Source organism: Neopelma chrysocephalum, unplaced genomic scaffold, assembly GCF_003984885.1.
Source record: "Neopelma chrysocephalum unplaced genomic scaffold, ASM398488v2 Primary Assembly neopelma1_23, whole genome shotgun sequence".
Classification (NCBI taxonomy): domain Eukaryota; kingdom Metazoa; phylum Chordata; class Aves; order Passeriformes; family Pipridae; genus Neopelma; species Neopelma chrysocephalum.
In genome coordinates this window covers 19,733,528-19,755,786 of record NW_020897691.1, presented here as the reverse complement: position 1 = coordinate 19,755,786, position 22,259 = coordinate 19,733,528, and the positions used below count along the sequence as shown (strand labels likewise).

Below are 22,259 nucleotides of genomic sequence, written 5' to 3'. Positions count from 1 at the left end.
TTACCAACACCATCAACAATTGAAAGGGATTTTCTGATCAGTTCAGATTTTCTATATAACCCTTTACTTACTTTTCACTTAATTGTTTTTATTTAATATGTCCAATAATACTTACATAACTGTTTGCTGTAAGCAAAGTTTAAGTTTCCACATTTAAGAGACTAAAAATTTATATCTTATCCACACAAATACCTTGTTTACATGGGGATACAATGTCACAAAGAAGGCTACAAGCTGCAAGGAAATCCTTGTCCTAGCCATGATTTAAAGCAAAAAAAAAAATGCTGGAGAAATATCCTTTATCCTCTCTAACTGAGATACTTGCACAATGTGAAGTTATTTAATAAAATCCTTTTCCTAACCAATGGCAGCTATTGACACTAGTAACAACCTCTGAAACAGCATTGTGTGTGAGAAGGGACAGTGATGGATTTAGCACAATGAGCAGGTATCCAATGATTCTTAACTCCAGTATTGGCACAACTTAAGTTAAATAAGCCAGCCAAAGATCTGAACATGTTCTGTGTTACCAGGACTATATATACATACATAGGAACGTGACAAGAATGCCATAAGGCCTTCATAGAAAAAATACAGGCAGCAACTAAACTTTCTATGAAGGCTGAAAGTAAAATTCATCCAGTATGTTATTCACAGAACAGTATTTGCTCATCTTTAATGTAGAGTCAATGGAGTGGTAAGTTCAAGAGGCTCTGGATAATCCTTGGTTTTCCCAAAGAATAAAAAAGCATTAGGTAACAAGAAGTTATAAAAAGGAGTACATTTGGAAGGACAAGGTAGAAGAATAGTACTTCAGGGGAAAAAAAAAAAAGGAACAGAATACAGGAATAGGGGAGGAGCACATACCTTATTCTTTCCTCTTCTGTTTTTCTCACCATCTCGTCACGGTACAGGACTTCCAAAACAGCCTCTCGTTCCAATTCCTTAAGGAAGTTCAAATTAAATTCACAGGCCATTTTCTCCAAATTTCACTTGTTCTGTACACTCCAGAACAAGTTCTGGGTTCTAGTATATCCAGAACAATGGTCTGGGTGTTAACTAAGTGCCTGCCCTCTTACTCAATTGGTGATGTGTTTCACTGTGTCATGCCCTTGAAGAGAAAAATAACTGTGTCTGTCTTCACACAAACCATCACTTAGGTGTCTCTGCAAACCAGGGAATATGAACACTTATCAAGGTCACAGCAGTCTTGACTTTTTCGTGTCCTTAAACTTCCTGTTCTTTTCTTTTTTTATCTTTTTTTTTCCACTGAAAGTAGTTCCAAAAGAGATGAGAGCTTGCAGCAATGTCCCAGACAGGGCTTTAACTGCCTCCAGATGGAGGAACAATATGTCAAGAAATGGTGTAAAGGACTGGGGGGACTCGTTTGAGATTTTTTATTCGGTTTTGTAGATATGGGATTTCTGGACCTGAGAAAAAATGAAGAATACATGTTATTATCTCTTCTTTCCAAGACATTTAAAATAATATGTGAAGAACACATTTTGCCACACTCAAACCTTTCATACACTAATTCAGATACAGGAGAGGTTTTAAAACAGTCCTGTTCTTCAAAGAGTCTCACCATACTGTTCATTAACACTCAGGCACATATCTTTGCATTTTTTGTACAGTTAAAATAAAATAACCAATAAAAAAGTTTAAGTTAGTTTTGACCACAGGTCTGCAAGTCCTGTGACTGGAAAAGTCATAGTCCTTGTGACAAAATTTTTGAGGAAAAACATGCCCCCTTCTAATCTCATTTTATTGAAAAGACAAAACATCACAAAACTAAGAGGAAAGACATCTCTAAGAGTCATTTTTGTCAATTACCTATGTCTTTTAAGTCTAGATAAACAGTTTAATACCAAATAATGCTATTCTCTTTGTTAATACGCGGAAACAGTAAAAAGTTATTATTTTCATCTCAGTGCACGAATAATTTTGGCCTCAAACCGAAGAAGTTCATGTATAAGCATATGAGAAGTGTAAAATTAAAACAGAATCCCAACTGCAGTTTGAATGTATTCTGTGATCTTCATTTTTGCAGAACCTCCACCAAAATATAAAACAATTACTTCACATGCAGCTTGCTCCAAATACTTAATTTATAGTTACCTAATTTTCCACCAAAAAAAGCAGAAGGTGATAACATGTATTTATAAACAGCAAGCATTCTGTTCCGGTATGTTGTGGGGTTTTTTTTGTAAAACCCTTCAGACACCGAAAGGAGAAAGCATTTCACAGAAGCAGTGTTAAAGGGAAAAAAAAAAAAAAAAAGAGATTGGTTTCCTGTGCAAACAAAAGAGACAGAGATAGGCATAATCATATATTATTTCCTTACCAACTGCAATTTCACAGGAAATTACTCATTTGAAACATAGAAAACTTGAGCAATTTTTTAACACAATATACGCCATGTTCAAAGGCCCCTATATCCTTCAACTGCTTTCAGGGCACAAAGTTTTCCATATATCAAGACTGTTTTGAGACATGAGTTTCAGAGGACACACAGAATTTTTTTTAGAGATGCACAAAACAAACAAACAAACCATTAGTTTCAGCTATTAAAACTTGCACAAATTTTAACACTGTGATGGAAGGAAAAGCTTAGACCCTCCCCTTGTTTCTAATTTGTCTTGCTCAAAGTTATTCCCCCTGGGAGACACAGTTTCTGCCTTAGCCAGGGCAAGATTATCCAGAAGTGCATTCAATCTCAGCCTGTTGTTGATACTGCAAACATCAAAACCAGCTGATTTAATATGTTACACTCCATACCCTATTCATAGTGATAAATCACAAACACTGAATCTAATGCCAACAGGGAGCAGGATGGAAAGACTAGAATCATCTTCTGGTACTAAACAACTGAACAAATTTACTGCAGAGCAAAGTGCCAGGGTCCTCCATCCTACAGCATTTGCCCTGTGCAGAGAGGGAAAAAGCCACCATGGCTCTCTCACCGCTGGGCAAGATCAGCACACACTGCAGACAAAGCTTAAAATTCATCATGCAGCCAGCAGCTCTATCAATATTGCACCTTCACACTTCTACAGTTGTTGGTTTTTTAATCTTCATGAAGATTTCAACTCTGACAATCATTGTGCTCTGTCAATTTTTCTTGCACATCCAAAGGTAACTTAAAATCTGGCTTTATGATGAGGTAGCTCCCAGAATAAACAAAGTATTATAAAAGCATTATAACCCCCGAAATGGAAGATAATTCTTGGCCCCACAACAGACTTGAACTTGTAATCATTTCACAGAAGTGTTCAAATTGGACTGTAAAGCTCTCTACCACTGCAAAAGAAGAGCTTTTCTCTTACACCAAAGCTGCCTGCATTAGATTAGGTTTTTGGAAGTAATAAAGAAGTGTCTTCAGTAATGGCCCTCTTTGACAGGAAGAAACAACATTATAAATCTTTGCAGATGTCCTCCTTTCTTGTTTACTCGTTGAATCCAGTTAGCTAGTTGTTTCATGTGGTCAGCTAACCTCAAAGCTGAGCGTCTTCTACATAAAACCAAAAATAGCAGCAACCTCTTAGTAAATACCATGACAATTCTTCCTTTTCAGCACAAAGTTCACATTAAAATAATACTTGAAGGGAATATGTTAATTATATATTTATCATTATTACATTTTATTTTAAATTGCAGATGGATCAGTAGCTTTTTGAAAATATCATATGAAGTCTCAAAGCCAATGTAAGGGAGAAGAAATAACCAACATGGCTATGCCTTAGGAGAAGGAGACATGAATGCACTGAGTGCAATCTCAAAAAATATGTTTTGTTCTTTTATATCAGCCTAAAATAACATATAGTTACGTAACTGAAGATCAATCAAGAGATCTATCCAACACAAGATTAAGTTTGCAAAAGGTAGCTTATTTTTTAAGTTTTTAAACTTAGAAGCACCTGACTTAGCAAGCTTTTCCTCAAAGCAATTTTACATGTAATATATTATTGATCTCCTTTCAGATCCTTAAGCATTAGCAAAATAATGACAATTAAGTAAGTATAAATAAACTAATCTTCTAAAGTGACAGTCTTCATTGACTTGAGATAATTGGATTACTTCATCCATTAATCCAGAAAATAGATGTAATACATCAGTAGCTAGGACACAGGTTAAGAAGGTTCAGGGTAAAAACGATCACAAAAGCCACTGTAATTTTTGGCTATTTTCTATTCATCTGAGGCCAATCTCATAAATTTATTCTTAGTTAAGAAAATTGCAGATGTTGTTCTGTACTACCTGGCTGCAACAGTTTAATTTTCACCTCCCTGCATGTGCACATGCAAATTACCTATAAGTCCTTTGATAATGCCTTACCAAAATTATGTCTGTGATAACATCCCACCCCAGAACTTAGAAGTGAAAATAAGAACAAACAACAAAACCCAACACAAAAAATTAAGTTCCAGCTGTGGCTTTTCCATTATACCTTTGCAGTTTGAAAAACATCATGCAAGTAGGTAAAAATGCATCCCTCTGTGCAATATCATACAGAATAGATCAAAACGATGTCCTTACCTCTTCAGCAGCCCCCAAAGAAAGACACACGGAAGTAAACTGCTTTTAAAAGATAAGTAGCACTCTTATTATTTAATTATCTTTTCTTAAAGAAAACTGGTGGCTCTTCTCCACTCCCTTTCCTTCCTTTGGGCACTGATATTACTGATGTATGTTCAGAGAAGCATCCCCAAAACAGCTAAAAGCAAATGCACTCAACAAAGAGCTATAATGTTACAAAAGCTTTTGTCAAGTCTCCTGCAACAAGCAAGGAGAAGATATTAATTTTTCTAACATTAAAAAGAAACTCAGCACATGAGACTATAAAAGCTGACTGATAAAATGTGCTCAGACTTCAAGCCATACACAGGAAGAGAAGTGGCTTTGAGTTCTACATAGTTTCTTTTCTGATACTATAGATGTGAAAATGCTTCTAACCTCAATGGCTCCAGGACTTGCACAGAAAACTCGTAACTTTGTATCATAAGTTTCTTTCCTGTATCATAAGTATCTTTCCTGGAAACAAAAGTAATTTTCTATTTAGGTCTATATAAAAAAGCAATTAGAATAGATAAAAGCTCAAAACAATTCATTTTTATGCACCTGCAAAAAGAAGAAAGTTATTTTACCTCACAGCTGGAAATCTGATCTCAGGTAACAATTGAAAGTTAAAATATTATTTGGATGGGATATCCCAATTCAGTGTATTACAGAACTAAGTGTGGGTAATGAAGTTCAAAATTACATCCCAATTATTTCAAAGTCTGGCAAATAAAAGAGGCTATTCTTGCAGGACAATCTCTTTTCTTGTTCTTGGCTTTAACAAACTATATGTACAACACAGAAGCACACTTAGTGTTTCAGGTGTTTTAAGATTCCTTATTTCTAGTTAAAATTAAACAAAGCGCGGCAATTCTACTCACATGGCAAAGTTTAAGAGCCTGCATTTTTATAATCTCATGAAGTTAAATAAGTTCGAACATTCCCACCTGTGTATGTCAAGTTTAATCACCTTCTTCAGCTGTATCATGGAAGGAAAGCAACCATTAGTGGGGTACAGAACTATGCATATATGCATCATATTTGGTTAATTTGGGCTTTAACTTCAGTAAAAAGCTTAACTGAATGAAAGACCAGAACCAACCTGAGGATTCTAGCTACCCACAGCAACATAATAGTAGCATGCCAAATCCAGGCTGAGGAACATTATCTCTACCACCAGCTTTCCCCTAATATTTCAACAAAGCCTTAATTGCCACACATGTAACTCACCGTATTTTTCCTTCTCATCCCTGGATGTGGAAAACTGTCACAGTATTTTATATATGCTAAGAATGTAACCAAATTATAGCCTTTTGTGCTTTTGTTCAAACAAGAACCACTTATTCAGCCTTTCCATAGCCCTCGCCTTTCTGCCTCTGCTTCTAGCACAAGGCTTGGAGCAGGGCTGAGGGCATGCTCAGTAGCCAGCCACAGTACCACAGTATCCCTGCAAGATGGGCAGAGCTGGTGCTGCCTGCAGGGTGCCCACAGAGTCCCAAAGTGAGGTGGCTGGTCAGGGTCTCCTTTTTCAGGAGGAACAGGAGGCAGGGCCTGACACAGGATTGGAGACAAGGTCAAAACTGATTAGGGCAGCTGAGGTCCCATCAACAGGGCTATAGCTCCAACAGCCTTCTTGATACAATGCCCAAAACTGGACACCATAGTCCTTCTGCAGCCTTGCTGTAGAGAAGGCAACAGGAACGCTGCTTCCCACGTCCTGCAGGCTATGTGTCTGTTTAGATGTCCCAGGATGGCATCTTTTTTTTTTTTTCCACAGGACCTTATGACAAATTGAGATAAATTGTACCTAAACAACCCCCTGCTCTATTGTCTATGAACACATACTGAGTGAGCTGACCCTGCCCCGTCTGTACTTGTAGAGCTGGTTATTCCCGCCTCACTATAGCCCTTTGCACTCGCACCCAGTAAGTTATTTCTTTCTTCATCGAGACCATTTCTGCAGTTCATCCAGGCCATTCTGAGCCTGAACAGCATCTTCCACTGCCTAGAGCAGCTCTCAGAGGCTGGTAGCATCAGTAATTTGGACAATCTGTAAATATTGCACACACATGACATCCATAAACTGTGACAAGTGTGCCCTTCAATTTCATTGTCCTGATTCTTACTCTGTCTGTTAAAAAAAATGTGATCTGCTTAGAATTATAAGAATTCAGATGTTCTTCTGTGGTGGGTTGACCCTGGCTGGACATGGTGTCCACCAAAGCTGCTCTGTCACTCCCCTCCTCATCTGGGCAGGGGAGAGAAAATATAATGAAAGGCTCATGAGTTGAGATAATGACAGGGAGAGTTTTTCTGTATGTTTGGGCATTTTTTTGCAGTTTCTTGGCATACATGAATTCATTTTTCTGAAATGAAGGCCTTGTTTTGAAGGTCTGTTTCCAGAAACAAGGTGCAGACCCATCTCCTCTCCCAGGGAAAGAGAAAAGGACATCCCAGGGAGGGACCTCTTGCATCACCGAACACAAACGGCAAGCTATCCGTATGAAAAGCATAGCCGTGACAAGAGACCTCCCTGTCTCAGCCCCAGGCTTTGGGATGTTTGACAGCGCCACAGCGGTCCCACGGCAGCGCCGAGCGCCATCTCCCCGCTCGGCTCCCGGCCGCTGTTGCTATAGCAACCGCGCCATCTTGGAGGGCGCGGAGTAGGAGCCCGAGCCCTGTCGGGCGCTCGGCGCGCAGGCGCAGTGCGAGCGGCGGGTGACGAGGTGGGCGTCGGTGGCGGCGGGAGCGGCTTCATCGGGAACATGGACGAGTTCCAGTCTGGAGAGGAGGTAACGGGATGGAGAGGCAGAAGGAGGACAGCTGCCCGCCTGGCGCCTTTTTTCAGGGCCGGCGGACGGTCTCAGGCGGTGCCTGCCCGTCCTGGATTCCACCCCTCAGTGTCCTCCGCCGCCATCGCCCCGATCCCTGCCACCTTTCCCCAGGGTGGAGCCGCGTGTCCCGGACAGCGGCGGGAGAGGGGCCGGCCTTTGTTCTGCCGCCCCCTCGGGAGCCGGCCCCTTGTCCGGGTGTTCGCTGGGCTCCTGTCCCCGGGCGGCGCCCGCCGCCCTCGCAGAGCTGCCGCTGCGGGGGCTCGGAGGGAACGCGGGACGGGAGTCCTGGCTTTCTGGTTTCCCCAGCGGGATGAGGCGGTGTGCCGTGGTGGCAGGGTTGCCGGTGCGGTGTAGGTGTAGGGACACTCGAGCAAGCTGTTTCTGTGCGGAAAGAGGGGTTCAAGCCCATGGTGTGCGTGTTAGAGGCGCACCGATGAGGCGTCGTACCCCATTAGCAGGATTCGAAGTGGGATAAATCAAGGATCTAACTGAGCACCCAGACAGTACTGCTCTTGCAGGAAGACAGTTTTTCTGAGCTGTGACACTGTTACTTAACCGGCGCGTTGTGGCTATGTGAGACAATGGGGAAGCAGCGAGAGGGGCGAAGGTGTGTCAGGCTTGTGCTGGTCTAAAAGCCTTCTCCTGGTTGCCAGGCTGGGCCAGTCTTAGACATAAATAACATACATACATTAATATACTCGAAAATCATTCTTATAGATGTTTTCGAAAACGTTTTCAATAATTAGTAAAGGATAGTACTGCTTTGCAGTTTGCGTTTGTTGCCTCGGAAGCGCGCCTTTTAAACAAAGCATTTGAAACATCGTGTCTGCTTTCTTTGTGCCATAGAGGTACTGCAGGGAAATTGTAAAGCTTACAAATTTTTTAATACAAAACAGTGTTTACGCCGTCTTATTAAAAGCTGAACTGGTAGTGTTGCATTATTTGGCAACTCAGTTATAGCACGTAAATCCCAAAGCTGGATACCAGAAATTTGTTCTCCTTTGTTGTCTCAGAAAAGGAAGAAGGTTGAAAAGTAACAGCAGCTCTAGAAGCATATTCTCAAATCTCTTTATTGTTTCAGTACAAATTGGATGTTGAAATACCTTCAAGAACTTGGGTTGAATTTAAGTCATTTTACTTTGGTGAACTGTATTTGTGCTCAATGCCATGTCTGAGCAGAGTTCTAGACTTTGTGAAGAAAAAAACCCGTATATGGTTTATCATCTTGCCTGACAGCAGGCTTCATGTCTGCCAGCGTGTCTGGCATGCATATTCTTAACTTATGCTCTTTGGGACAGAGTGTTTTAATAATTGTAGCTCCTACTTGGTTAAATACACTAGTGCATCTGTAAAATTTAGTACCAGGAAAATAAACGAGGCATATTAAAATTAAATCAAAGTCAAGAAGCTGAAAATAAAAGCCAAAATAAAGATAAAATAAAAAAAATTGCCACAGCTCATAAAAGCTTTTAAAAATGTTGAAGTGCGCAAGCAAGCTGGTGCCTCCGAGGAGTTATAGAAAAGGAATTGCCTGCATGTCTCCCGGGATGTGCTGTTTCTTCTGTCATGGAGAATGATCAGCAGCTCACATCTTTCTGAATGTCACGTCATTGAAGCCAGCTAGGCTGTTCACCTTCTGATCAAAGATTTATGAAAGTAATGCTGAAATTCTCCTGTGCAGGTATAACTGCATCCTGCTTGCATATGTGAGTTTTGCTGTTGTTCATGTTTGTCAGCTGGAGAAGCTGACTGACCTCCCAGTGAAAACCTGGTCAACATGTGCTTGATTAGGTTCATTTTTACATCCTTAATCAGTCTTCTGAAATTAATTAGTGTGCTTTTTTGTGCACTTCTTTGGCCCTGGTTTGTGAGGTGTGGCTGTGAGGTCCCCCCAGCAGTGACAGTGTGGTGTGTGTCTCACCTACACACCACGTAGGGTTCCCCATTAGTGCTCCCTGGCCCTGTGAGTAGGTGCCCCAGCAGTGGTGGTGGGTTGTTCAAGCCTCCTGACATGGGGGGCAAAAAGAGATGAGGGACTAAAACAAGAAAACCTACTAACCATACATGTAAGTGGGTAGTAGATTTAAGATTAATAAAATGTTGGTGTCTTCTCTCTCCTGATTCCATGTGCTTAATCTTCTCCCCAGAGCCTGAGAGAAGGCTGAAGTTCCAGCAAGCTACATTTCCCCCTTGGTTTCCAAGGGGCAGTTTTGTTCTTATCCCCGGCTGAGATTGTTATGACAGTTTTTCCTTCAGCCAAGAATTGATGTTTTGTCGCATGGGTGCCCTGGAGATGTAGGTTTCATTTAACTGCAGGCTGTGTCTGCACACTGAGGTTTTCTCTGCGAGCCCACCCTGATGTGCAGACATGGATGCTTATTGTGAAAGGAAAATGTATATGTACAGAAGTGCTATACATGTGATTTTAAAATGCTTCCAAGTTAAAATTCGAAAACTTTCTTGACTTAAAAGGCCAACCAATATTAGTTCATCTCTTACTTTTTATTACTTTGCTAAGAATGTTCACTTGACTGGATTAAAGGAGCCAGAGTACATATGAGCAAATAAAGGAAGACTTGGTATCTGCTGACTTAGCAGAAATTTGACAAGCATAAATTAAACTTTTAGTGCATGTTCTTAACAGATCTTGAACTCTCTAAACAGAAGAATGTGTCAACTGATTATTTAAAATTCTACTTTTTTTGTAGGCTTCCTTTGTTGTTGATGAAGTCAGTAGCATCATTAAAGAGGTAAATTAACATTTTCGTTTTGTTGGTGTGAAACTATAGTATGTTTTATGCTGTGTGCTAAAAGATATTCAGTAAAATCTGATAACGGATATGTAATAGATTTCTAGATAGGTTGCTCTCAAAATATAGGTAACTGTTGATATAATCAATGTAGAGACTTTAAGGAGAAAAGATACCCAGCCTTAGCTGTGATTTGTATCACAAATCCAAAAGATAATTAAAATAATTTCATACATACCTCTCTGGTTGAAGTGCATGCCTATTAGAATTTCCAGGGGGATATTTTATGTTCAGCCCTATAGAAATAGATTTTATGTTTCAGTAAAATACAGGAGTTTTTTATAGACTGTCTGCATATGCATGTTACTGTGTTCATTCAAGATGCTTTTCTCCAAAGTGAGTTCTTCTTTGGAATGACTGAACTATTCTTGTTGCTAAGAAACATGAATATTCTGTCTAGAAAATTTCCAGAGGGATTTGGAATTTCTCTTGTAGACTAGTGCAATCTTTTTCTTGTTGCAAAATAACTCTTTTGGTCAGACTCTGTAAATTGAATACATATGCTTTAATACATGCTCCTGTCTCTTCTGAATTTGAAATAATTGTGGTTATTTTTAAAACAATTTCTGTGATGAAAAATGTGTCAATGAAAAACATGTAGCTTTAGCATACTTTTATTTCTATCTTAAAGGGGAAACTATCCTCATAAGTAAAATGGATTATTTCGCTGAAGGCTTCTGCTCTGTTAGTAACCAGCAACTACATGGGTCTTTTGTTTTAATTTGAGGGTTTGTTTCCCAAAAGTGATTCTCCTGAAAAATCTGAATTTCGTTTCCGTAGAAGAATATGTGTGAATGAGCCGTTGTCATGTGCATTTTTTCATTCTCTTCAGGACTGTTTAAATGCCTTGAGACCCTTTTCATAACTGGCTGCAGGACATTATGATAGAAATTACAAATAGTCTGAATATCACAAAATGACAGAGGCTGGAATCTATGATGCCTGGCTCAGATTCCTGGCTCAGACTCTGACCTGCAAGTTTATAATAATTAAAAACAGTTCCAACAGCCAGTGTGGACTAGCAATATTTAGGATTTTTCTGTGGGTATGGGGTCCATACTGGAATGGGTTAGTGGGTGCCTTGTAGATGGACCCGGTGCGGCTTCTTTATGTGTGTGTCCCCAACAGGCCATAGAGGGTGCGATAGGCGGCAACGCCTACCAGCACAGTAAGGTGAACCAGTGGACAACAGGCGTGGTGGAACAGACACTGAGCCAACTCACAAAGCTGGGCAAACCCTTCAAGTACATTGGTGAGCTCAACTTTCTCTCTTCTGTGAAAGCTGGTGCAGTCAAGTGCACTAGTGGGTGGGAGAAGATCTTTGGAAAGAACCACGTTTGTACACTGCTCCTAAGCATGCATATGTGTGTATGTGTATGCTTTGCTGAGCAAAAGGTAGCTGAATGTTAATTTATGTTAGTGATAAATTAATAAAAGCTTCTCTACTGTCTAACAGTGACCTGTGTGATTATGCAAAAGAATGGTGCTGGGCTACATACAGCAAGCTCTTGCTTCTGGGACAACTCCAGTGATGGTGAGGAGCGTGACTGCTGGATTTTTCAACTTGCAGCTTTAATGCCAATCTCTTTAAGACTAGGCAGCATACTTTTCTTTTTTTCTAAGTGCTGTAGCTTTGGAGGAATAGCATACTTTTTGGTATTTTTTCCATTTGGCTGTGATGCTAATTGGGCTATATATGAATAGAATCTCTAAAAACGCTTAGCTGTTGCAAAAGCTTCATTTTAAAGATTCTTAAAGTAAACAGTTATAAAGATGCATATAGGGGTGTGCATTTAATCACTGTAACTTTCTTCTGTTTCTAAAACTCTTTTTTATATTTGTAGGAACCTGCACTGTGAGATGGGAGAATAAGACCATGTACTGTATTGTCAGTGCCTTTGGACTTGCAATATAATTGCCTTGAAATCGTTCGTCCTTCTCTTTTCTATTCCAGCACTTGATTCCACCTCCACTCAAACTGTGAATACCTAAACAACTTGTTTTTAATGTATTTTTAAAGTAACTTTTCTTCAAACGTAGAAATATGAGAACATGCTGTTACATGGTTTATGTTTGTACCTAGTATCCTACCAGTGTTTCTATACTTTCTTATCACTTCAAAACTTCTCTTCAAGGTGCTAATACTGAAATCTGCTGCATTGTAAACACTTTCTCTAGATTTCTTTTTTAAGACCAATATAAATGAGACACTCACTTTCACACTTTGTACTCTTGGTTAGCATTAAATTATTGAAATTCATAACCATTGGTGTGACTCATTTAAACTTTGTTATTGAAAAAAAGTTTCAGTTCTGTTAATTCTCTTCAAGGTAGTTGATGTACATATCAGAATACAAAGCACTTTCATAAATTTGCCAAAGTCACTACAAAGTTGCAAGAAAATTAGATTATGTTTATCAGAAAGTAACTTGACTGCATTTTTGGGACCTGTTTAATCTGACTGTATGGTGTTTAGGGCATGGAATGATAACAGAAATAACTATCTTCACTGAACAAAGACAGATAAGAAATTTTTCACATCCTAGAAGTCCTCAGTTCCCTGGTTCACTTCTGCAGCCAGTTACATGTGTCAAGTAGGTCTTGAACTTACTTGCTACCATCCATGTTGATTTTGCTGAGAGCGAGTGTGACCGAGTTCTGGTATTTAGTGAAACATGATACTTTCTGAAAGGGGAAGAAACTGCCCTGAGGCAAGGTGACTAAATAATGTGTGAATAAGTCTCCTGCCTTCTAGAGTAAAGTTGCAGAGGATTAACAAGTAAAACAAGTTTTCAGGCTTGGATAAGGTTTTGTCAGCCAATTAAAGAAATGGGAGCATGCTATGAATGTCAGGAAGCCTCTGTGAACTGCTATGCTGCTTCTGTAAGCAGTAGCTCACTGCTAGTGAAGGTGAAAGAATTACAAAGCACTTGTGGGAGAGTATTCTTGGGTCAGTTTGAGCCACCTTCTGCTTAGAAAGCTCTTTCCGATGTTTTCAGACTGGCTCTCACCTAAAGTGGTTTAGAGTGAGATGACAGCTGATACAACAGTATGTTTCAATGATCTGGAAAGATGTAATACTGAAAATTCCAATTACAGTGGAGGATATAACTTATCAGTTTCAAAACATCTCTGTAAACACATCTCCTTCATGATAAACCACTTCATTATTCTCACGTATGTCCTAGTGAGTGCTGTAGACCTATACAGAGTGTATATACCTCAACCTGAGGAGTATGCACCTACATTTCCATAGCAGAGAGCGCTTAGCATGGGTTTGACTAGAAACAAAACTCTGTCAATATTTGCTTCTTGGTGAAGCCATTCAAACATTAGTCATTTGTTCATGTTAATAATAAGAAATCCCTGGATTTTTTTGCTTTTTGTTGGTTCATGCATGTGCTGAGCTGCAGAAAAAAAACCATTTGAGATGGTTGTCAGTGTAAAGGTTGTATGGGAGGCAAACGCTGTTGTATTAAAATAGAAGTTGTGCTACAGAAAGGTAGACAGTTTTATAGATAGTTTTATATGTGAGCAATAACCAATACTTCCATTATAACAGTTTTAGGACTACAGAAAGGGATGTAGAGGTTGTGAGTTTTTTGGGTGGTGTTGTCCCCCTCCCATGAATTAAGATAGGGCTTTTCTGTAAAATTGTATAGCCACTGTATATTACAGTTTCAGTGTTCTACAGTAACTGATTTTTAAATTTTAAATATCTTCAAACACCTTAGTTTCAATCACTTTTTTCAGAGACTGCTGGCCAGCTTATCTCCGTGCCAAAGTAAAGCATTCACGTAATGAGCTTGCAGAGTCCTTGTTCTAGGTAATTAATTGGCCTCAAGAAAAATTATTAATTACTGTGGACTGGAGTGTTCAGGAAGGTACTTATAAAGTCTCTCTCTGGTTCCTGTCTCTCTCTTACTGCTGTGGCTCTTCATATTCCTACACTTATAGAAATCGGGGACATGGCAGCCCTGATCTGGAGGGGAGGAGGAGGAAGGGGGCAGACATTTACTGTCACTGCCACGAGTATGACCTGTCTTCCACCACTATGTTAACTAAAACCTAAAGGAGATGGCTTCAGGATTAACTGCTGCTAGTAAATAAGCACTACCATAGCTGATAATAAAGCAGGACTAGGTTGCATATCCGTTTGTGCAGGGAAATTTGTGGCTGTTTTATTCAGCACACGGTGAGATTTCAGTATCTAAAGAATGGCACCACCCCAAACAGAGAGTGATGTGCTGATCACTTGCAGTCTTATCAGCTATGAGCATCCTTTTGGAAGATACAGAGCTGTAAGAAGTTGAAGAATGACATCAGCATCTTCACCATCTCTAAACCTTTTTTTATCGCTGGCACCAATACTCACCAGGGGGATTCTCACTGCCAGCGTGACCTCAGCAGGCTTTGCAAAGCCACTGTGAAGCCATTTGAAAATGCCAGGTCCTCTTTGTAAACCTGGCTAACGTATTTAGGGAAATTAGCAACCTGTCCTTCCACCTTCCACCTTCAAGTCCAGGCAGGGTAAAATACAAAAAAACCCCAACAAACAACAGAAAACATCTGTGCTGACACATCCTCTTGGATCCCATCCTTATGCAATTAACCAAATTTAAATATGTGTGAGAAAATGCATGTAAACTGAAAATATGTGTAAGTCACAAAAATGGTACAGTTCACGAGAAGGAAAGTAAAACTCACTAGAAGGAAAATAAAACCAAAACACAATATAAAGGTATAAAACTTTATTATGAACATATTTAACAATGATTATGCACATGAATTCTTCCAAGAAACTTGAAGTAAAATATTCAGTTTTCCTTCATTTTCCATATTAGCATGAAGTTTTACAACATAAATGGATATTTGCTGTTACCAGTACAACTTCTGGATACACAGAATATTTAACACGTCCTCATGCACACTTTCTCAAAGCAGCATTTAATTACAGCTTCTCATTAAACAGAGCATTTATCTTACACATTTTTATACCATTTTGGTACACAATTTTTCCATATTTTCATTTTACATATTTACAAACTTCTAAAAAAAGTTTTACAGTAATGCAAATGTTATTACTGGCATAAGCAAAAGGAAATAGGTGGGGAAACTATGGTTAAAAAGTTGTCATTTGGCTCAGAGACAACAGATCAAATTCTTTCCTAGCTGGAACCATTCTCCCCAGTATTGTTACCAGAGGTTCAATGCACTAGTTGTGTCTCACCGGTGTTAAGCCTTAGGCTTCCTCTTCTTTGCCACTTGTAGGAAAGTTTCCAACCAATTCCAATTCTAACACCAACTGTATTTTTAAAGCAAATACTACAGAAAATAGTTGCTATGAATGGCTCACACTTGATTGATTCTTAAAAGTCCCTTGTGATCATTGTGCAGGTGAAAGTCTTGCAGTTATTTAATAAATAGCCTCTCCTTAGAGCAGGATCACTGGATGCTGTGGGCCTTTTTGTGTACTTTTCTCGTTTTATACAGTTCCACTCGTGATGGAGAGAATTCCTTTAGCAGTAGTGAAAGGAAAGCCTGGCTAGTTTCTTACCCAGATTTCTTCTGTTTCACCCTTAGGTTACAATACTCAGAGGTGAATTTATACCACCTATTTCCAAGCTGTTTTCAATCCATATTGTAGCATTCTTCAAATACCATCTCTGCTTTCCAATCATGGAAATACAAGGAGTCAAACTGAGATTTCTTGTTACCAAAACTAGTTCTTTATCTGCTTCACTGCTTTTGTCATCTTACTGTAAATTGAATTTGATGCGACAGTGCTTCAACCAAGCTTACCATAACACTAGCACTTTCAAAATATAAAGCTAATTGGCATGGCAAACATTGCTTAAATAGAATCTCTAAAAATTAACACGGAAACTATTTTCTCACTATTTTCATAGTGAGAAACTTGCTTTAAGCACAATTTCCCATTCTTCACTTTTCTATTGCCACTTTGAATGTAGTGATGTAGTAAAGTTAATGCAAACAAAACAGCGAGAGAAATGGGCTGAGAACAGCTTAGAAAAAAATAATCTCAAACTTAGATTATAAATACATTCTTTAGTTAATGAAATCCCAAAGCATGACGCTATTTCAGAGTTAACTGTAACAACCAGTTCAGACTGTACAAGAAACATTAGTGTACTTTGCACATCGGTCAAATTCTCTCTCTTCAGAACAATGTAGGAGAGAATTAAACAGTATCAGAGAAAAAATATCTGAATATATAAGTATCGTGTAAATATCAGTTTTTGAAGACCTATTTCTGTACCCACTGTTACTCTAATGGAACTCAAAAGGATTTGGGGTATGTAAACAATCCAAGTTGGCTCCCAAACCTGACTCAGCAAATTCAAATAGCTGTAGGCCTCAGGAAGAGTAAAAATGAGAATGGGCTCTCCAATTTTAGGATACAGAGCATCTCCCATACTTGTTAAAAAAAGTCTAAAAGGAAGTGCTGGAGGAAGAGCTTACAATAGTTCACTGGAAAGAAAACCACCCATAACTTGAAATACTTCTTGAATGTTTTCCTATATGTTCTTCTGAAGTAACACCAATTAAGAAATTAAAGGGGAAAACCTCATCTTCCCCAGCAGTTTCCTTGCTTTTGCCATACAGCAGTGCTTTGGCTTCTAACAAATAAACGATCCCTGGCACAGAAAGTTTTAAATTTCAGATACTCTCAAAAATTTCATAGCTCTATATAATTGTAGAAAGTTTTCTCTCTCTCTCTCTCTCTCTCTCTCTCACACACACACACACACAAGGTCTCAGTACATGTCTTTAGCAGAGCACTGATTTAATCTGAACTATTCTATGATAACAAGGATGCAACCACATGAAGCAGTTCCTTTGGTCCACCCTAAGTGAATTGCTGCCCTGTGAAGTCTCCCCTTCATGATCTTGAACCAAAAGGTTACTGCAATGGGAATGGTCTAGAGCAGTTGTTGCATCAAAGCAGAACAAATCTATTTTTCCCCAATATGATTCAGCAAGTCTAGCAGGACTTCATTGCACTTCATTGCACTATTCTGCTTTAAATACTTCAGCGATGAGCACAATTTCCTAGTGCAACCCAGCACCATATTCTAATACATGAACAGTGCTTTTGAGAGCCTTCTGCAGCAGCAGGGCAGAGAAATTTTACAGGAGTAAATCTCAGTTACGAATCCATAAGAAAAAGAGATACTTTTAGACAGGCCAAGTATCTGAGAACAAAAGCAGTTATAAAAAACAAACAGCACCCACTTAAATAAAGAACTGAACAGTAGTGTAGGAGAAAACCAACTTCTAAATAGAGCAGCAGCATTGTACATGGAATACTTAATTCCTATATAACTTTGTTTCAGCACAGACTGGAATACAGATAATCACAAAATGTGCTAAAAAAGTTCCCCTCAGTACAGGTGGTGACTGTGGTATGACAAAGCAGCTGAACTATGCACAGAACATGCTCACAAGCTAACTCTCAGGCTCACTCAATACATGAGCAACCACAGTTGTTCCTAGGATGTAGATTAACTATTCCCTAATACAACTTAAGGAAAAATTCTGATGTAGCAAAAAAATCTCTAAAAGTGAAATGTTTGGAAATTTGAAATTGCAATTACCCATGAAACTTTCATACTGTATTCTCTGTAAGTGCAAGTCTCCTCCAGCATACAGAAAGAGCAAGAAGAAAAGTACAGTCTTCTTTCTGAGATTTGCTGTTGCTGAAATATTTCAATTTGAAAGGGCTGTTCTAAAAAAAACCAATACAGACACTTCTGTTGTAGCAGTAAAGGATGTCAGGAAACATACATTATACAAATAATTTTGCACCACTGGGACTATTTTGGCTCACTAGAACTTGACTATCTTGCGCCTACAAATCCAGTAAACTTATTAAAAAATGGTCTTAAGTCTGTATCACTTATTCAAAGGAAGAAAAGAAAGCTTGTGTTTTCTTGTATTAATTAAAAAAAAAAAGACTAGTTCATTCCCTGCCTCCAGCTCAAAAGACTAAGGTAGAAAATTGAAAGGGAAATGAGAAACTTCATACAGCAGTGGATAATATACAAAGCAGCTAATGCAAATATAACAGATGAATGGCAGTATGCTGTACATCATCCTAAAAAAAACCCCAAAAAACAAACAAAACCCACCAAAACCAAGTAGCAAGGAAGCAATTTGCAACTCAGTATATAATTCGCGAGACTTTGAAATGGAAATAGACTTAAAGATTTTAGTTCACAGACATCCTGCTATCAAGCATTTTATAAGACATGTAAAAATTTTGGCTTCTTAAGTTTTCACCCCAACCATTTCATGCATTCGTGTTCTCAGTTTTAACTCTGTAAACAGAAACAGAAGCAGGATGTCCTTCCCGGGAGTTGGTGTTAAAATGACCGCAGACTGTAAGGAAGCCAAGGAAGATGTCCATCTAGGAAAACTTCAAAATTGGCTTAATTCCAGCTGAACAAGTCTGTCTGCATCAAAATCAATCAATCAATCAATCACTGTCTGATTCCTCTTTATACTTGGCTCTAATAGCTTGGCCGTTCTGAAGTGGCATTTCTTCATAGTCACTCCTGTGAAACAGATACTTGTTGAAACTTCTGAATATGGTGTTCAGATAGGAAGTTGAAAATAAACAGGAAAGTTCTAAACTACATTATGTTACTTGGATAAGAAGCTGGTATCTGTTTTCCTTCCTTGTGGGAGATATGAACAACATATATGAATTTTCTCCAGAGGACAATGTGTTATAAAAGTTATTCCAGTAACTACAAGCCACTTTTCACACAGATTTGTATAGAAGCAAGCTGGCACTATCACTACTCCTCTAACTAACCAAAGGCAAGCTAGCCCAGGCAATGGATGAACTTGTTCAGGTTAGTGCAGCGTTGGTCCCATTCACAGTTCCAGCCACTTCAATATCTTTGGTAAGAGGTGAAAAATCAAGGGCAGATAACAAGTGTGTTTCAGTGTCCAGCACAGAGCCAAACCTGACTGGGATGGGTTTCAAGTGCTATTATAATTCTCATATTACATAAACTCACATAAGTCAAGGAAATTTTGCTAGACTTGGCTATTCTTAATTCAGAAAGTGCTGGACACTTAAGAAGCACCATTCTCCTTCCCTGAAGCATTTACATATGAGATGCCTCTTTGCTAACTCCACGTGACTCCTGCTGTCCTTCCCAGTGTAAAAAGGAAGCCCTTTCCTTTCACAGCTCTTGCTGCCGTCACTCCATGACCTACCAGCATCATAATACTTTCTTACCTGTTTGTATCAGTGCCATGGCAATCCCTTTTAGAAACCAAAGAAAAGAAAAAACAACATGCATTCTCACTGCATTTCTGTTTCATTTCTGTTCTTTAGGCAGAATACTTTCACTAACAAATCATGCACTTATGTAATGAATATGGAAAAGAACATTACAAAAATAATATACACACCAGAAGTAACTCTGCATAGTATTTTATAATCTTACCCATAAATCACATCATCATCTGAATCATTCAGCATAGAAAAAGCAGGATTGTCTTTCAACTGTGATTCTGGAAAATACAAATAAGGGTTAATTTAGTGTGTTAAATGTAGAAATGTGACTAGTTCTAACACAGCACTGTAGCAACAGACACAACAACTTCCAAGGCAGTCACAATTACAATTCAACAAAACTACATCCAAACAGGAATTCTCTCCTTTAAATTCTCCACCCTTCAGCCACATTGTCAGGATATTAAGAGTGAAGGAGATGACAAATTATCTCAGTTTTAGATAGATATTCTCCATGTTGTATAAGCTGATTTCCTTCCTTATGCAGCTTCCTATGTCATTTTATTTCAATTTGCACATAAATTAATTCAGAGTTCATTATTCTTTATCAAAGTTTGTATATATTTAAAAAGCACAGACTTGTGGTTTTGGTTATTTCTAAGCTACAAATATAGTAGACCAAAATTAGAATCCCTTGACTGTAAGTCAGTGATTATCTAGATACTTTTCATCCTTGTAAGAGACGAAGGAAGGACTTGTACCTTTATAGTGAAATGAAAAGAAACACATACTTTCCACCAGCTATGACAATTCCCTCTACCTTGTTTTAAGGCCTTCATTTCTTGCACAATCTGTGCTGCTTAGCTGCAGTTCATAGTTATATGCAAGTAGAATTCAATTTAGCAATTTGCCATAACATTTTTTTCCTGGCAGCCTTTTACTTTCTACCGTCTACAAACAACTATTTCTTGCAACCCTCATCCAGCCAGTTCTTTTTCCATTCTTAATGGAAAAATAGCATTTTTTGTAACAGTTCCATCCATCTCAACTCTAAAAATCTAGAGAAAGGACCAGCTCCACCATTTAGTGCCTTCCCCCTGCATGCTCTCAGCATGCAAGATATGACTGGCCACTAGATAATCTCATCTAGGCTTCCTTTCCCATGAAAGGCTGGACTGCATGATCTTTCCAGGTCCCTTCCAGCCTTGGCTGTTCCATAGTTCTATATCATGAACTCAATGCTTAAAGCAGAGAATGGACTCAGTACAAATATTTATTTTAAAGATCTTTATCTGTTAGAGAGAGAACTGCTTTATAATCATCCTGTAAGTCAGACTGTATCCTCTACATAGGAATGCAAAAGCAGAAGTGCTACTGGTTCAATCCTTTATCTCCTTTAACATGGGTCCTGTGCAGCCCTCCCCATAGCAAGTTCTCCAAAATTCCTTTCATATTAGAGATCAGCTTCACTCCTACTTTTCCAACAGCATGTTACTGATTTCAGAGTCCAGTTAGCCAGCATACCAATATATAAACTTTCATTAGAACAAAGTACAAATGAAGTAATATTGTGCCTTAAGGGCTGTGTGTGAGTCAGTTCAAAAGTTGGTGCATTACATGCAAACGTCATACTGACTATACGCTTGATCTAAGTGCATAAGAATTCAAGCCTAGCTCATCAGTTATTACATTTTATGTGTTCCTAATTTGCTCAGGAGCAGTGCAGCTTCTGCTTATGTTAACTCAAAAGAAATTGGAATAGTAACGAGACAATCAAAATATAAAGAGATTGCACAGTATCTGCTAATACGGCAGGTCTTGTCATACAAGTTCGCCAGACAACGGCTTACACTTACCATATAGTGCATTCTTCGAGGGGGAATACACGAAGGCTAATGTGTAGAGATAAAAGTTCAGTAAACCATAAAATGATAAGAATTCTGCTGGTAGTAAGTGTCAAGGATATTACTCAATATAGTTCCATACACATTAACTTTGGAAATAAGACCCAATCCATATACAAGCTGTTTCAATGGAAAGAATGTTTACCTTACTGAGGTTTGAGAGCATGAATGGCTAAACAATACTGCCTGTTTTATTTTCAATGATAACTTATGTACTCAAGCTATTTCAAGCTAAAGCTCCCACTGAAAACAACGCTTTAACACAAGTAACATTTGCTGAGGTATGGTCTACTCAAGCAGTGGAGTGCATGGTCAGTCAAATGGTTCTGCCTTCAGTGCTAAAGAAAGCTGAGTAAGTGGGGGTGTTCAGGTGTTTTAAAAGTTTAAAAGTTCCTCCTTGGCACAGTAATTAGGAAGGAAGGAGAAAGGACTATCTGTAGATAGAACTCTGAAGATGGTTTCTTGCCATGCTTTTAGGAAAATACTAAAGGCTTTATGTATTGTTTTCTACTACCTCTCAACACATATCTAAGCTTATCATTAACCAGAGCAGCTGCAGTCACACAGGCAGTTTCAGAAAGTACAATGAACTGGGATCTCATGGTTCAGGTCAGGAATACAGGTTGTAATCCTTTGTCAACAGACATCAGAAATAGTCTCTCTCAAGTCACTTAAATTCTCTGCTATGACCTGTACCACATGTAGACTTGGACCAATATGCAAACAGTGACTTCTAAACTATTAATTTCTCATATTTTAGTATGCCCCATGCTGACTGATAGGTACATAGAAAACAACTGAGGCAGCAAATGCAGCCAAATTTGTCATAATATCTAATTAAAATGACTTTGATATGCACCAGGCATGCATATCTAAGCCT

The 22,259-nt window shown here is 38.8% G+C and overlaps 3 protein-coding genes across 13 annotated transcripts in view; 1 reads left to right on the top strand and 2 right to left on the bottom strand.

Moving 5' to 3' along the window:
- The window catches only part of SYTL3 (synaptotagmin like 3), a 33,084-nt gene extending 26,310 nt beyond the window's left edge, over positions 1-6,774 (bottom strand). For 2 of the 9 annotated variants that reach the window (XR_003535160.1, XM_027689248.1), the window contains exons 1-4: positions 5,505-6,774; positions 4,954-5,011; positions 4,537-4,714; positions 868-1,430 (exon numbers count right to left, since the gene is read on the bottom strand). Coding sequence is in view for 8 of the 9 variants with exons in the window: in XM_027689248.1 (XP_027545049.1) it covers positions 868-977 (110 nt within the window). In the remaining variant the exon portion in view is untranslated. Of the gene's footprint in view, positions 1-867; positions 1,431-4,536; positions 4,715-4,953; positions 5,012-5,504 lie in introns of those variants that run through there. The other 7 variants (XM_027689200.1, XM_027689223.1, XM_027689210.1 and 4 more) reach the window with 7 other exon arrangements.
- A 446-nt stretch (positions 6,775-7,220) lies between these two features.
- On the top strand, positions 7,221-12,464 carry DYNLT1 (dynein light chain Tctex-type 1). The gene is made up of 5 exons (XM_027689179.1): positions 7,221-7,349; positions 10,100-10,141; positions 11,330-11,453; positions 11,658-11,735; positions 12,046-12,464. Exons 1-5 carry the CDS (start codon positions 7,323-7,325, stop codon positions 12,114-12,116), a joined length of 342 nt encoding a protein of 113 aa, XP_027544980.1. The 5' UTR covers positions 7,221-7,322; the 3' UTR covers positions 12,117-12,464.
- Positions 12,465-14,931: 2,467 nt separating this feature from the next.
- TMEM181 (transmembrane protein 181) overlaps positions 14,932-22,259 on the bottom strand; it is a 36,493-nt gene continuing 29,165 nt past the window's right edge. For all 3 annotated transcript variants that reach the window (XM_027689154.1, XM_027689161.1, XM_027689169.1), the window contains 3 exons: positions 21,332-21,421; positions 19,687-19,753; positions 14,932-18,780 (listed from right to left, as the gene is read on the bottom strand). In XM_027689154.1, the coding sequence (XP_027544955.1) occupies positions 18,702-18,780; positions 19,687-19,753; positions 21,332-21,421 (236 nt within the window). In that variant the 3' untranslated portion in view covers positions 14,932-18,701. The remainder of the gene's footprint in view (positions 18,781-19,686; positions 19,754-21,331; positions 21,422-22,259) is intronic.

Excerpts from the sequence above, each read along its gene's own strand:
- DYNLT1 (XM_027689179.1), top strand. The coding sequence starts at position 7,323 with ATGGACGAGTTCCAGTCTGGAGAGGAG. Across the intron at positions 10,142-11,329 it reads TCAGTAGCATCATTAAAGAG|GCCATAGAGGGTGCGATAGG; the intron begins GTAAATTAACAT and ends TGTCCCCAACAG. Across the intron at positions 11,454-11,657 it reads CAAACCCTTCAAGTACATTG|TGACCTGTGTGATTATGCAA; the intron begins GTGAGCTCAACT and ends ACTGTCTAACAG.